Source organism: Mesoplodon mirus (genome assembly GCF_964341445.2).
Source record: "Mesoplodon mirus genome assembly, chromosome: 11".
In the NCBI taxonomy this organism is placed as follows: domain Eukaryota; kingdom Metazoa; phylum Chordata; class Mammalia; order Artiodactyla; family Ziphiidae; genus Mesoplodon; species Mesoplodon mirus.
Genome location: NC_138987.1, coordinates 99811322 through 99826866, shown reverse-complemented (window position 1 = coordinate 99826866; position 15545 = coordinate 99811322). Strand labels below are relative to the sequence as shown.

At 49.7% G+C, this 15545-nt stretch overlaps 1 protein-coding gene across 3 annotated transcripts in view; it reads right to left on the bottom strand.

The window, feature by feature from the left end:
* Positions 1-15545, bottom strand: part of DDX11 (DEAD/H-box helicase 11) — a 33228-nt gene that overhangs the window by 17389 nt on the left and 294 nt on the right. For 2 of the 3 annotated variants that reach the window (XM_082635582.1, XM_082635580.1), the window contains exons 1-5: positions 11915-12986; positions 11482-11629; positions 6565-6813; positions 6005-6091; positions 5559-5713 (exon numbers count right to left, since the gene is read on the bottom strand). In XM_082635582.1, coding sequence (XP_082491708.1) covers positions 5559-5713; positions 6005-6091; positions 6565-6813; positions 11482-11629; positions 11915-12105 — 830 coding nt within the window. In that variant the 5' untranslated portion in view covers positions 12106-12986. Of the gene's footprint in view, positions 1-5558; positions 5714-6004; positions 6092-6564; positions 6814-11481; positions 11630-11914; positions 12987-15545 lie in introns of those variants that run through there. The other variant, XM_082635581.1, reaches the window with a different exon arrangement.

The window sequence follows — 15545 nt, the reverse complement described above, 5'->3', positions numbered from 1 at the left end:
TGTGTTCAGAACCAGGTGGGTGTGTCCTCAGAGGCTGGTGTCCCCCGAACCCAGGGTGTCGGAAGCCACAGAAGCTAAGCTGCAGGACTGGCGGTCCTGGTCTGGACCCTAGCGAGTACTTTTTCCTTGAATATTCGCAAACTCCACTCAAGTTTTATACCTTGTCCCCTGGGAAGGAGCAGAAGAACAGGAAAGGCCACGGGGCACCGGCTGTTCCTGTCCCCCCCCCCCCCCAGAGAGAGATGGGGACGCAGCCCTGGGCAGGATCACAGTGTTAGTTCTAATTCAGGCCCTGGAACCGGTGCCTCAGGGCAGGACTCTGAGCACCAACGCGGAAAAGCCCAGGACCAGATGGTTTCACCGGTGAATTCTACCAAATAGTTAAAGAAATAATGCCAATGCTTCTCAAACGCTTCCAGAAAACCGAAGAGGAGGGAATACTCCCAAACTCATTTCATGAGGCCGGCGTTACTCTGACACCAAAGTCGATAAGAGTACCAGAGGAAAAGAAAACTAAAGGACAGTATCCCTGCTGAATATAGATGCAAAAATTCTCAACCAAAGCACACCAATTTCAACAGCACGTTAAAAAGATCATATTTCACGATCAAGTAGGATCTATCCCTGGGACACAAGGATGTTTCAACATAAGCAAATCAATAAATGTGATACATCACATTAACGAAATGAAAGACAGAAAATCATATGATCATCTCAACAGACGTAGAAAAAGCATCTGACAAAATTCAACATCCTCTCCTGATAAATATTCTCAACAAATTGAAGAGAAGGAACATACCTTAACACAATGAGGCCATATGTGAAAAGCCCGCAGCTAACATCACACTCAGTGGTAAAAGGTTGAATGCTTTTCCTCTAAGATCAGGGACAACGGTGCCCATTCTTATCACTCATCCTCTACATAGTACTAAAGTCCTAGCCAGAGCAATCAGGCAAGAAAAAGAAATAAAACGCATCCAATTTGGAAAGGAAGAAGTAAAATTGTCTGTTTGAAGATAACATGATTTTATATGTAGAAAACCCTAAAGATTTAGACCAAAAAATTGTTAGAACTAATAAACAAATTCAGTAAAGTTGCACGATTCAAAATCAACATATAAAAGTCAGTTGCGGGCTTCCCTGGTGGCGCAGTGGCTGAGTGTCCGCCTGCCGATGCAGGGGACGCGGGTTCGTGCCCCGATCTGGGAGGATCCCACATGCCGCGGAACGGCTGGGCCCGTGAGCCATGGCCGCTGAGCCTGCGCGTCCGGAGCCTGTGCTCCGCCACGGGAGAGGCCACAGCAGTGAGAGGCCCGCGTACTGCAAAAAAAAAAAAAAAAAAAAAAAAAAAAAAGGCAGCTGCATTTCTATAAACTAGCAACAAACTATCTGAAAAATAAAAAAACAATCTCATTTACAATGGCATTAAAAATACTTAAGAATAACTTTATCCAAGAAGCTGAAAAATCTGTATGCTGAAAACTATAAAATTTTGATAAAAGAAATTGATGAAGACACAAATGGAAAGATAGCCCGTTTATGAATCAGAAGAATTAAAGCTACTAAAATGCCCATACTACCCAAAGCCATCTATAGATTCAACTCAACCCCTACCAAGATTCCAATGGCATTTTTTACAGACACAGAGAAAACAACCCTAAAAATCATACAGAACCAGGAAAGATAGCCAAAGCAATCTTGAGAAAGAAGATCAAAGCTGGAGGTATCAACACTTCCTGAAAACAAACTATTATTACAAAACTACAGTAATCAAAACAGTACAGTACTGGCATAAAAGCAGACACACAGACCAACAGAACAGAATTGAGGGCCCAGAAATAAACCCCTGTGTATACAGTCAACTAATATGAAAAGGGGGCCAAGAATACCCAATCGGGAAAAGACAGTCTCTTCAACAAATGGTGCTGGGAAAACTAGATATTCATATGAAAAAGAATGAAACTAGACACCTATCTTACACCACTCACAAATTAACTCAAAACTGATTAAAGACTTAAATGTAAGAAACCTGAAACCATAAAACTCCTAGAAGAAAACATAGGGAAAAAGCTCCCTGACATTGGTGTTGGCAATGATTTTTTGGATACGACACCAAGCAACAAAGCAAAAATAAACAAGTGGGACTATTTCAAACTAAAAAGTTTCTGAACAAAAGAAACCATTAGCAAAATGAAAAGGCGACCTATAGAATGGGAGAAAATATTTGAAAACCATATAGCTGATAAGGGGTTAATATCCAAAATATATAAGGAACTTGTACAACTCAATAGCAAAAAAACACAAAAAACAAAAAAACACACCAAAACCCAAACATATAATTTAAAAATAGGCCGGGGCGGGGGGTGCTTCCCTGGTGGCGCAGCGGTTGAGAGTCCGCCTGCCGATGCAGGGGACACGGGATCGTGCCCCGGTCCGGGAGGATCCCACGTGCCACAGAGCGGCTGGGCCCGTGAGCCATGGCCGCTGAGCCTGCGCGTCCAACATATACATATACTGAATCATCACTTAGGCACGTTATACGTCGACTATAGGCAGACCTCATTTTATTGCTTTGCTTTACTGCTCTTCACAGATACTTAAAGTCTGTGGTGGCAACCCTGCATCAAGCACGTCTATCGGTGCCATTTTTCCAACAGCATGTGCTCACTTAAGTGTCTCTGGGTCGCATTTTGGTTATTCTCTCGATATTTCAAACTTTCATTACTATTATACTTGTTACGGTGACCTGCGATCAGTGGTCCTTGACGTCACTACTGTAAGTGTCTTGGGTGCCCCGAACCACACCCCTACAAGATGACACACTTGACTGTTGAATGTCGTGTGTGCTCTGACTGCTCCACTGACCAGCCACCCCCCGTCTCTCTCCCTCTCCGTGGCTCTCCTTCTTCCCTGAGACACAGTCTTGAAATCGGGCCAGTTAAGAACCCTACAACGGCCTCTAAGTGTTCAAGGGAAAGGAAGGGTCACATGTCTCTCACTGTAAATCAAAAGCTAGAAACGAAGTAAGCTCAGTGAGGAAGGCATATTGAAAGCTGACAGGCCAAAAGCTTGGCTTCTTACGCCAAAGAGTTAGCCAAGCTGTGAATGCAAAGGAAAAGTTCTGGAAGGAAATTAAAAGTGCTGTCCCAGTGAACACAGGAATAATAAGAAAGTAGAACGGCGTTATTGCTGATATGGGGAAAGTCTGAGCGGTCTGGATAGAAAATCAAACCAGCCACAACACTCCTGTAATCAAAGCCTAATCCAGGGCTTCCCTGGTGGCGCAGTGGTTGAGAATCTGCCTGCCGATGCAGGGGACGTGGGTTCGAGCCCTGGTCCAGGAGGATCCCACATGCCACAGAGCGACTAGGCCCATGCGCCACAACTACTGAGCCTGCGCATCTGGAGCCTGTGCTCCGCAATGGGAGAGGCTGCGATAGTGAGAGGTCCACGCACCGCGATGAAGAGTGGCCCCAGCTCGCCGCAACTAGAGAAAGCCCTCGCACAGAAACGAAGACCCAACACAGCCCAAAATAAATAAACAAACAAACTCCTACCCCTAACATCTTAAAAAAAAAAAAAAAGCCTAACCCAGAGAAAGGCCCTAACGCTCTTCACTTCTATGAAGGCTGAGAGAGGTGAGAGAGCCGCAGAAGAAAAGTCTGAAGCTAGCAGAGGGTGACTCAGGTTTCAGGAAAGAAGCCGCCTACATAACATTAAAGTGCAGAGTGAAGCAGCGAGTGCTGAGGCAGAAGCTGCAGCAAGTTACCCGGAAGATGTAGCTAAAGTGGCTCCACCGAACAAATTTTCAGTGTACACGAAACAGCCTTATATTGGAAGAAGATGCCATCTAGACTTTCATAGAGAGAAGTCAATGCCTGGCTGTCAAAACTTCAAAGGACAGGCTGACTCTCTTGTTGGGGTTAATGCAGCTGGTGACTTTACGCTGAAGCCAATGCTCATTTACCATCCGAATATCCTAGAGCCCTGAAGAATGAGGCTAAATCTACCCCGCCTGTGCTCTGCAAATGAAACAGCAAAGCCTGGATAATAGCACATCAGCTTATGACACAGTTCATGGAATATTTTAAGCCCACTGTTGAGACCTACTGCTTTAAAAAAAAAAAAGGCTGCTTTCAAAATATTAATACTCACTGATGATGCACCTGGTCAACCAAGAGCTCTGATGGAGATGGGCAGGGAGATGAATGCTGGTCTCATGCCTGCTAACACAACATCCATTCTGCAGCCCACGGTTCAAGGAGTAACTTTGACTTTCAAGTCTTATTATTTCAGATATACATTTGTAAGGCTTTAGCTACAGATGGATCTGGGCAAAGTCAATTGAAAACCTTCTGGAAATGATTCACCATTCTAGATGTTATTAAGAACATTTGATTCATGGGAAGGGGTCAAAATATCAACATGAACACGCGTTTGGAAGAAACTGATTCCAGCCCTCATGGATGACTTTAAGGGGTTCAAGACTTCAGTGGAGGAAGTCACTGCAGATGTGGTGAAAACAGCAAGAGAACTAGAATTAGAAGTGGAGCCTGCAGATGGGACTGAACTGCTGCAATCCCATGATGAGCTTTAATGGATGAGCAGTTGCTTCTTATGGCTGAACAAAGAAAGTGGTTTCTTGAGATGGAATCTAATCCTGGTCAGGATGCTGTGAAGAGCCTTGAAATGGCAACAAAGGATTTAGAAAATTGCATCAACTTGGTTGACAAAGCAGCAGCAGGGTGTGAGAGGACTGACTCCAATTTTGAAAGAAACTCTACTGTAGGTAAAATGCAGTCAAACAGCGTCGCTACTACAGAGAAACTGTCTGTAAGAGGAGGAGTCAATCGATGGGGCAAACATCACCGTCGCCGTATTTCAAGAACCTGCCGTGGCCCCCCCGGCCCTCAGCAACCATCACCCTCATCAGTCAGCTGCCACCAACAGTGAGGCAAGACGCGCCACGCCGACAGCAGAGGCTCAAAGGGCATTTGTGAAATTGAAGCACGAATGACGGGGAGGATCTCACGGGGATGGCGTGGGCTAGAAACGGCCCGGTTGTTACCTTCAGCGTTTCTAGTTCACCCAGGAAGTTATAGCTCACAAATTAGAAACCTATGAACCTAGACCAAGCGAAGCCTCAGGTGAAAAGAAAAACACGGGCTGAGGACACCTCGAGGGCTTACATCACAAGCCTCACACGGCTCAGTTTGGTATTAAGAGCCTGAGACTTAGAGCCGGGCCAGCGGAGGTTCAAATCGCCGGCTGGTGGCCTCGGCCGAGGCACAGCATCCTGCTGGGCTTGGTGTCCTGGGTGCAGAGTGGAGACAAGAATACCACAGAGGGTACGGAGGTGACACCTGCCTGGGCTGGCAGAGAAAGGGCCCCTGTCGTCATCCTTTCGTGCCCCGAGGAGGGGCCTCGCCAGGGGAAGAGGGCAGGCAGCCGGGTTTCTGCCCCATCGGTGCCCCATGAGCGACCAAGAAGCCAGGCCCGAGAGGAAGGAGCCCCGCACAGCCACCCCGGGGCAGAGGATGCAGGAGACGCGCTCTCACCCGCTGGCCGAGCCTTTCTCCTTGTCACTCTCGTACTCGGCGAGGACCAGCTCCTCCTCCTCCCCACAAGCCAGCTGCTGCTCGGACCCCGTGCCTGCTGCCAGCATCTCCTGGCTCAGGCGGAGGAGACGCTCAGTTTCTTCATCTTCCTGTCTCTGCGGAGGAGCGTGGCCAGTGGGGAAAGAGAAAGAAACCCCAGCGCCAGAGCCCCACCCCCTGGCGAGGCAGCCTCTGGGGCTGGGCCAAGGGCAGCGACACACACGCCATCAACATGGGCCCCACCGGACGGGCGTCAAGGCCCCAGGATGCGTCCCTCAGCGCAGGCTGCCCTGCTACCAGGAGAGGAGCGTGTAGCCAGAGGGCGCCGGGCGGGGCCGAGGTCCCGGACCAGCTGCACCCTGAGGCCCCATGCAGGGGACGCCACCCGGACACGGGCCGCCACTCACCATGCGCTTGGCTGCGACCTTGAGCGGCGCGTTGTGACGGATCTGCTGCAGGCGCTCTTCTCGCTTCTTCCTCCTGACCTGCCCCTCCTAGAGGGGAGGGAGCCAGAAGGGAGACCCCTGCAGGAAGCCCCGGCCTCCCCCGGAGTCGGAGTCGCGGCACCTCAGCCCAGGGCCTCCGGCCCCCGCGCACCTCCCTGCCCTGCCAGCCTCCTGTCAGCCAAGCCGTCGAGCTCGCTGCTGCGGGAAGTGTGCGCCTCCCGCCCGAAGCCCCACACTCTCCATCTAGTGCAGCCCGTAAGCGAGTCTGCAGCCAGGGAAGCGTGTGGCCACTGGCAACGGTGCGGTTCCTTTCCTGGGAAAGAATGGGAACCGCCAACCTAGGGAAGGCCTGGTGACATCAGCTTACTACAGACAGCGAGGGCGCAGCACCATCCACCCGGGAGGTGGCCGGGGGGCCGAGAGGCACTGCAAGGACGCGAGCTGTCCTGTTCGGGATCCACCCGAAATCCTCCCGGAGGCCCCGTTTCCGGATCACCCCACCTCTCGTAACCCGATCTCACCTTTAGTCGGTCCACCAGGTCCCTTTCTTCTTTCTTCTGCACAAACTGAGTGACCCAGTCGGGCTCTCCAGCGGACCTCGGGGAGCCTGGGCTCTGCTGGCAGGAGGGTGGGGAACACGGGGCCTGGTCCTTCCCATTGGTTAAGGGGTCGGCTCCGGCCTCAAGGAGACGCTCCTCCTCTTCCCGTTTCTTCCGTTCAAAGTCGCGGAGCCAGGAGAGGGCCCCACAAATGAGACTTAAGGATTTTCCCTACGGGAAGAAAACCGTTCTCAGAAATAGAGGATGAGAAACGAAGCTTCCCTAATGACCTTTCCCGTTTTGTTTTTTTAAAGCTTTTTTAAAAAATTTATTTATTTTATTTTATTCATTTTTGGCTGCGTTGGGTCCTCGTTGCTGTGCGTGGGTTTTCTCTAGTTGTGGCGAGCAGGGGCTACTCTTCGTTGCGGTGCACGGGCTTCTCACTACAGTGGCTTCTCTTGTTGCAGAGCACAGGCTCTAGGTATGTGGGCTTCGGTAGTTGTGGCATGTGGGCTCAGCAGTTGTGGCTCGTGGGCTCAGTAGTTGTGGCTCACTGTCTCTAGAGTGCAGGCTCAGTATTTGTGGCTCACGGGCTTAGTTGCTCTGCGGCATGTGGAATCCTCCCAGACCAGGGCTCGAACCTGTGTCCCCTGCCTTGGCAGACGGATTCTTAACCACTGCACCACCAGGGAAGCCCAGCTTTCCCGTTTTAATAAAGCCTTCGAGGGAGGTCTGACTTTAAATATCAGAGGGTGCTCTAAGACCAGCCTCGGAAAGGAAGGAAAAAGAAGGGAACTGGCAAGAGAATGGCTGGGGAAAAAAAATAGGAAAAAGGGAGAAATAAAAGTGAAATTCTTTAATTATATGGCTCACTGGTCCTCAAAGAATGAAAGTGGCTTATCAAGTTGCATATAAGTACTGCAGGTCATCATAATTAGAAGAATGGGAGAAACTGAATCAACAGCCCAGAAAATAAAGCCAAAAAAACGCACAGCATGAAACCCCGGATACGACTTGCCTGGGGGGAGATGCAGCCAACGTGCGGACGGAAGGTGATCAGCCCCGTGAGTCCCAGTGTCAGGAAACGTTAAAGCCAGCCAATTGCTCTGGGGAGCACAACTGTTGGTTTAAAGACCAGAATTCTCCCCGTAGGTCCTTGATATGGGGTGAATTGTGTCCCCCCAAATTCACATGTTCAAGTCCTAACCCCCAGTGTCTCAGAATGGGACCCTACTTGAAAATAGGGTCACAGCAGATGTACTGAGTTAAGAGGAGGGTGGCCCTGACCCAGTAAGACCGGTACCCTTGTAAAAAGGGGAAATGTGGACACAAAGGCAAGGAAGGCAGACGATGGGAAGAGACGGGGAGAAGCCCGCCGACCACACGCGGAGGAGAGGGGCCTGGACAGCCCTGCTGACACCTCATTCGGGACTTCCAGCCTCCAGACTGTGAGACAATAAATTCCCGCCATTTTGCCCACTCCATCTGTGGTGTTTTGTCATGGCAGCCCGGGCAGACAAAGGTAATAATTTTATGATGAAGTGTGATACTGAGAGACCACTGGATGGTGTGAGCGGAACAGGCCTAAGTACCTTAAAAACTACACAAACCTTTAAAAGACAACTATCGACTCTTAAAAAAAAGACAAAAGATTATTCAAGAAAAAAAAGAGACTAAAAATATATAACTACACCAGGAAGAAAGCTCCATCTTATCTATCACAAGAAGGTCCCAATGACTAAAATCAATAAAGCGAGAAACAGCAACATAAGCTTGTAATTTCAACATATTCTATCCAAGTATATTTCTTAAGAAACAGTTAAAAGACTTAAAATCACCTGCCCAAGGAACGTTTGATAAATATGACTTTTTAAATGATAGGCACTGTTCTTTGATTCAGTGTTTCACATGACTTTAAAGAGAGGAAGGGCTTCCCTGGTGGCTCAGTGGTTGAGAGTCCACCTGCCGATGCAGGGGACACGGGTTCGTGCCCTGGTCCGGGAAGATCCCACATGCCGCAGAGCGGCTGGGCCCGTGAGCCATGGCTGCTGAGCCTGTGCGTCCGGAGCCTGTGCTCCGCGACGGGAGAGGCCACAACAGTGAGAGGCCCGCGTACCACAAAAAAAAAAAAAAAAAAAAGTCGTTAAAGAGAGGAAGATGAGATGTTTAACAATGTCAGATGTGGCAGGTGGTCGGATGGGGACCTGACCTCCTCAGATCTAATTACAGGAAGTTGCTCCTGACCCTAACCAGTCTTTCGGTGGGGTGGGTCAGGAGGGGAGAAGTCCCATGCACTGGGTTTATTTATTTATTTTTGGCCGCACTGCACAGCACGCGGGATCTTAGTTCCCCAAGCAGGGATCGAACTCACGGCCCGTGCAGTGGAAGCACAGAGTGGACTGCCAGGGAAGTCCCCACGTGCACTGGATGTAAATGGAAGGTCGGATACTGGTAGAAAGATGCTACTTTAAAAACCCCTCGGGCTTCCTTGGTAGCACAATGGTTAAGAATCCGCCTGCCCAGAACACTCTATGACATAAATCACAGCAAGATCCTTTTTGACCCACCTCCTAGAGAAATGGAAATAAAGACAAAAATAAACACATGGGACCTAATGAAACTTAAAAGCTTTTGCACAGCAAAGGAAACCATAAACAAGACCAAAAGACAACCCTCAGAATGGGAGAAAATATTTGCAAATGAAGCAACTGACAAAGGATTAATCTCCAAAATTTACAAGCAGCTCATGTGGCTCAATAACAAAAAAACAAAGAACCCAATCCAAAAATGGGCAGAAGACCTAAATAGACATTTCTCCACAGAAGATATACAGACTGCCAACAAACACATGAAAGGATGCTCAACATCTTTACTCATTAGAGAAATGCAAATCAAAACTACAATGAGATATCATCTCACACCAGTCAGAATGGCCATCATCAAAAAATCTAGAAACAATAAATGCTGGAGAGGGTGTGGAAAAAAGGGAACACTCTTGCACTGCTGGTGGGAATGTGAATTGGTACAGCCGCTATGGAGAACGGTATGGAGGTTCCTTAAAAAACTACAAATAGAACTACCATATGACCCAGCAATCCCACTACTGGGCATATACCCTGAGAAAACCATAATTCAAAAAGAGACATGTACCAAAATGTTCATAGCAGCCCTATTTACAATAGCCCGGAGATGGAAACAACCTAAGTGTCCATCATCGGATGAATGGATAAAGAAGATGTGGCACATATATACAATGGAATATTACTCAGCCATAAAAAGAAATGAAATTGAGCTATTTGTAATGAGGTGGATAGACCTAGAGTCTGTCATACAGAGTGAAGTAAGTCAGAAAGAGAAAGACAAATACTGTATGCTAACACATATATATGGAATTTAAGAAAAAAAAATGTCATGAAGAACATAGGGGTAAGACAGGAATAAAGACACAGACCTACTAGAGAATGGACTTGAGGATATGGGGAGGGGGAAGGGTAAGCTGTGACAAAGTGAAAGAGCGGCATGGACATATATACACTACCAAACGTGAGGTAGATAGCTAGTGGGAAGCAGCCGCATAGCACAGGGAGATCAGCTCGGTACTTTGTGACCGCCTGGAGGGGTGGGATAGGGAGGGTGGGAGGGAGACGCAAAAGGGAGGGGATATGGAAACATATGTATATGTATAACTGATTAAATTTGTTATAAAGCAAAAAAATAAAATAAAATAAATTAAAAAAAAAAAAAAAAAAAAAAAAAAAAAAAAAAAAAAAAAAGAATCCGCCTGCCAATGCAGGGGACACGGGTTCAAGCCCTGGTCCGGGAAGATCTCACATGCTGTGGAGCAACTAAGCCCGTGCGCTACAACTACTGAGCCTGCGCTCTAGAGCCTATGAGCTACAGCTACTGAATCCCTAGCGCCTAGAGCCCGTGCTCCGCAACAAGAGAAGCCACTGCAATAGGAAGCCTGCGCACCGCAACAAAGAGTAGCCCCCGCTGCTACAACTAGAGAAAGCCCGCGCGCAGCAACGAAGACCCAATGCAGCCAAAAAAACAAAAACCCCTCACTCTGCACAGTATCTTCATGACCCACGTTGTGTGAACTGGCGGAACGGAGCCTCTCCCACTTGCTGTATCTGAAGGAACAAAACTCAACAAGAGAGCGGCCCATCTGCCCTCTTCCTGCCCCAGGAGATCGTGTCATCCCAGGAGAGAGTGACACACTCCCGTCAGTGGATGAGAAGGAATAAGTCACTTTCCTTCGTTCATTCATTCCACACACACACCTTAAGAGCCCCCTGAGGCCGACCGTGCCAAGCTCCCCGCAGATGACGGGGACACGGAGGAGAGGACCTCAAGGTCCTGGTCCTCCAGGAGGTCACAGCAACACCCACACAGGCAGCTCACTCTCACGCGGCACTTGTTCTAGAACGTAATAAAGGGCAAGAGAGAAGTGGGAACCTAACAGTCCTCTGTGGCAAACCTCTAACAAACCCCCTCCTCCCAGGCCAGGAAGGAGAACTGAGGGGCTCTGGACTGGACCCCTCCGGCCCTCAGTAACCCAGTTCCTGGAGAGTAAACCAATGTCGGATCTGTGGATAAGCCAGAGAAATTTCTACGTTTCTCAGCATCACAGCGGTCACGCGCCCAGAAAAATCCGGAAGGTGTCAGGGCTACGGTCGTGGTTTCCATGGCCATTAAAATTCTCCTTTGCCTTTAGCCTAATTTTTCTCAGACCCCGGGCCTGTGTTTAACGGTTTAACAGACAGAAACGGCTACTACTCAGAAAGAAGGGCTTTACTCAGCCTCAAAGCACGACTCTGCACGTGCAGACAAGCACGCTGGCTCTGACCTGTCATCAGCGTCTCCCTAGACCCCCTTCAGGCCCCAAATAATACTTACGGTGCCGGTTGGACTCTCAAATATCCCAATCTTGCCAGCCTCCAACACCTGGTACAGCGCTGCCATGAAGTCTTTCTGGATGGCATAGGGTGTGAAGGGAAAAGGGAAGTGGACGCCACCAGCCTCCTCCGTTTTGTCAGCCATGATCCTGGGGGGTCAAAAAAAAAAAAAATCTAGTAGGTCTCTGATGGGCCAGGCAGTCCTGGCCTGAGACACTGAACAGTTCCTAGGAGGGGCCTCAACACTGGTCACGGGCTTCCTCCACAGGAGGGACGTTTTGAAAGCAGAGGCCATGCTCTTTCCCTCATGTGCCTCCCCACGAGGCCTGACCACAGTCACTGTCCATCCAGGGACATTCACCACAACGGGATACAGGGGAACGCAGCCCAGGAAGCCCTAAGAGAAACCCCTGCCATTCTACCCACGTGCACACCTTTCTGAGAGCCTGGAGATTTCTTTTGGAGAGCCCATAATTACTTCTGCAGTTATTAATTTTTCTTCTCCCACATCTCCCAGCCATGTCTCCCAACATCGCAGGACAAAACTGCTTCTCTTGCCCCTGCTGTGAAGACCTAAGAGGTCGTGACCCACAGGCGGAGAATCCTGAGCACAGCTTTTCTGCATGTCACACACCCACCCCTACCCAACAGGCATCTTCCGTTTGCATCTAATTCATCCCAGCCACCACTTCCAGTACAAACCAGAGCCGCCCCCTAAGAGCCTTCCCTGGGGCCCCAGCCTGGAGGGCCCTCTGCACGGCGGCTGAGCCCTGGCTGGAAGGGCTTCCCAGAACTGAGGCCTCGGCACTTCCCTGCCCCTGCAGGCCCAGGTCTAAGGAAAACGTCTCTGCTCCACATTTATTCCACCTTTTTCCTCCTCTTCTGACCCTGACCTCTCTGAGACAGCTTTGACACACTTTTTCTTCCTTTAGTCACCATTTTCCACCCGGGCCCCACTCTGTCTTTGGAAGTCACTGCTCTGAGCTATTTAAGCAGGCCCAGCTCACCTCAGTATAAATATGAATAAATCTAAACCCCATTTATGCCTCTGCTACATAACTGGCCTCAGGAAGACCAGTGACCATGTCAATTCATTTATGAGAGAAGGGAGTTGCATGATGTTCTTCCAGTTAAGACTTTAGGGGCAGTTAAAACGAGGACCGAGGTGGAGGGATAAACGATAAGAAGGATGACCTAAAACCAGGACCGGGCTTCCCTGGTGACACAGTGGTTGAGAGTCCGCCTGCCGATGCAGGGGACTCGGGCTCGTGCCCCGGTCCGGGAAGATCCCACGTGCCGCGGAGCGGCTGGGCCCGTGAGCCATGGCCGCTGAGCCTGCACATCCGGAGCCTGTGCTCCGCAACGGGAGAGGCCACAACAGTGAGAGGCCCGCGTAACACACACACACACACACACACAAAAACCCAAACCAGGACAATTCAATACAAGAGGGAAGTGCGTAATCGGAAACCCACTAAAACGTGAAGGGAAAGGAGAAGGGCCCTAACAAGCTCCGAGCACCTGCCCTGTGTTCAACGCTCCGCAGGCCCTTCCACTTCTGCTGTCTTGTTTAATCTGTACAACACTGTAAGCAGATGGTCGTTGGATCCTGACGCTTACAGAAATTAAGTAACTCTTCAAAGACTCAGTTCAGAGAGGAAACCCAGGGATCCAAACCCAGGTCCACATGGCTCTGTTTTAGTCCAACTCACGTGTCTGCAAAAGAGAACTGGCATAAATAAAAGGGAGATTTACTGAAAAGATACATATTGAGAGATTGAGAATGCAGACCATCTGGGAAAACCAAGAACAGAAGCCACGGACAGGGTGGGACTTCCTGAAGACTAGAACTGCAAAGTGGTTCAGGCTTCAAGATGGATCCAGGAAGCCCACCAACGGTAAACACCCGCGGATGCCCTGCGGATTCCCATTCTCCTGCTCCATCATCACGGGCCAGGTGGAGCCTGCCCGGCTTCCTCTGCTCACTTGGCAGCTTCTGCTTTACCCCAAAGTCAGCCTGCACGCCACCTCTGCCTGCAGCCCCCTCAACCTGTGGCTTCAGCTCCCACTGCCAAGCGAAGTCTTTTCTTGTTTCGTAGTTCTAAATCCCAAGAGAAAAATCTGACCCATCCCTCCTCTCCTTGTAAGACAGATCACTGGGCAGTCTAGAGACGGCTGGGTGAGGACCCCACCCTGATCCAATCAGTCTGGGCCTCGCACCTGCCGTCCCAGCCTGCTTGGAGTCCTCAACGTTTAGGACTCGGCTCAGCTCCTCAGACAGGCCTCTCCCTGTATGTGCCACCCTCCAGTGGTCAAACACCCCCCTCCAAACACACACACACCACTTGGCTTAAGTCATTTTTTTATCTCATTAATCTGAAGTACTGTTTCTTCTGTTCATAGGTCTTAGCACTCTGCGAACTTATTTACTGTCCTCCCCCACTAGAATATAAATAGCATAAAAGGAGGAATCTTGTCTGTCTTGTTCTTCCCTGCCCCCAGCATTCAGAACAGGTGCTCTGGCACTCAGCAGGCATTCAGGAACAATTTGATGAATGAATAGCCAGCTTGAGGTGGGAGCCTTGGGGAGGGTTTCTGCTCCTCAGAGGGGTCGGGAGAGGAGGTCTATGACTTAAATATTTAGGCCAAGGGCCAGTTCTTAAAGTTTCAAACTGCTTCCATATAACCTCACAACCCCATGTGGCCAGGATTTTTATTAGCTCTATTTTACAGCTGAAAATAACTGAACCTTAGAAAGGTTAAGTGACTTGCCCACAGTCACTCAGCAAGGGCTTGAATCCAAGATTTGAAAGCACAACTGCCTCCAAGCTGTAGATTTCTGATCTTCCTCCCACCAGGGTAAGTAGGGTGGAAAGACTCGGTTACCAAACTTTAGAATGACAACACGAAACAATACAGAACAAAAGTAATTATTATTCCACTTCTCCGTGGGTGGTAATTACGGATCTCATTATTCCAGGAGCAGCACAAGCTAAACCATAAGTTAAAGAAGGGTTTAGCAAAATGCATGAATCATGGATATACTAAGTGCTATTAAGGATGTGTGGTGAACTTTTCCCGACCTCTTCAGGCTGGCTGCGTGGACACGAGCTCCCACCCGAGTTCTCCCTAGATCTCCCCACCAAAGCGAAGGCAAATCTCATGCTCATTAAATGGGCTAAGATACGTGAGAGCATCTCAGGGGCACATTAGTCCTGAAAGCGCTCATTTTCTTCAGTCCTCGATGATCACTTATTTGCCTGGGTACAAACTATTGCTACAGACTGAATCGTGTCCCCCCCCAGCCCGCCTCCAAATTCATGCGTTAAAGCCCTAACCCCCAATGTGAGGCTGTATCTGCAGACAGAGCTTTTAGGGAGTAATGAACATGAAATGAAGGAGGTAATCAGGGTTAAATGAAGCCCTAAGAGTGGGGTCCTAAACCCTTATAAGAACTGTAGCCTTGAATTCCCAGCCTCTAGAACTGGGAGAGAGAAGTTTCTATTGTTTAAGCCACCCAGTCTATGGCGCTTTGTTATGGCAGCCTGAGCCGATGAGACATCCATGTCCAGGTACCACCCTACTGTCTCCCTCCTAACGTGCTTTAACGCCACACACCTGGGAGACGACCCAGCTCCAGCGCACCTGTTGGGAATCAGGAGCTGGCCCCAACCCCATATTCGCATCTTGCTTCTGTCCCCCTCCCAGCTCCGCCCTCAGAGCTCTCACACTGGGCTAACATTTCTCTCCACTTTTCACGGCACTGCCTCCCACACGCTGGTCCATTCCAGCCATCCCACTCCTCCTGCTCCACCTTGTTCCCCCGAGCGGCAGGAGGGCTCTGGGGTCAGACTGCCCAATGTGGGATCCCGGCTGTATCCGTGCTAAAGTCCACATCCCTGAGCCTGTTTCCTCACCTGCGGGGGACAGGTAACGGCACATTCAGTAGCGCTGCAGGGACCAGCAGGTACTACAACGTAAGAAACGCGCGCTTAGCACGGCCGGCGGATCCGCCCCGCGGCCGGCGGCTCACGGCCAGGTCCCGCCCCGCGGCCTCCCCATCCC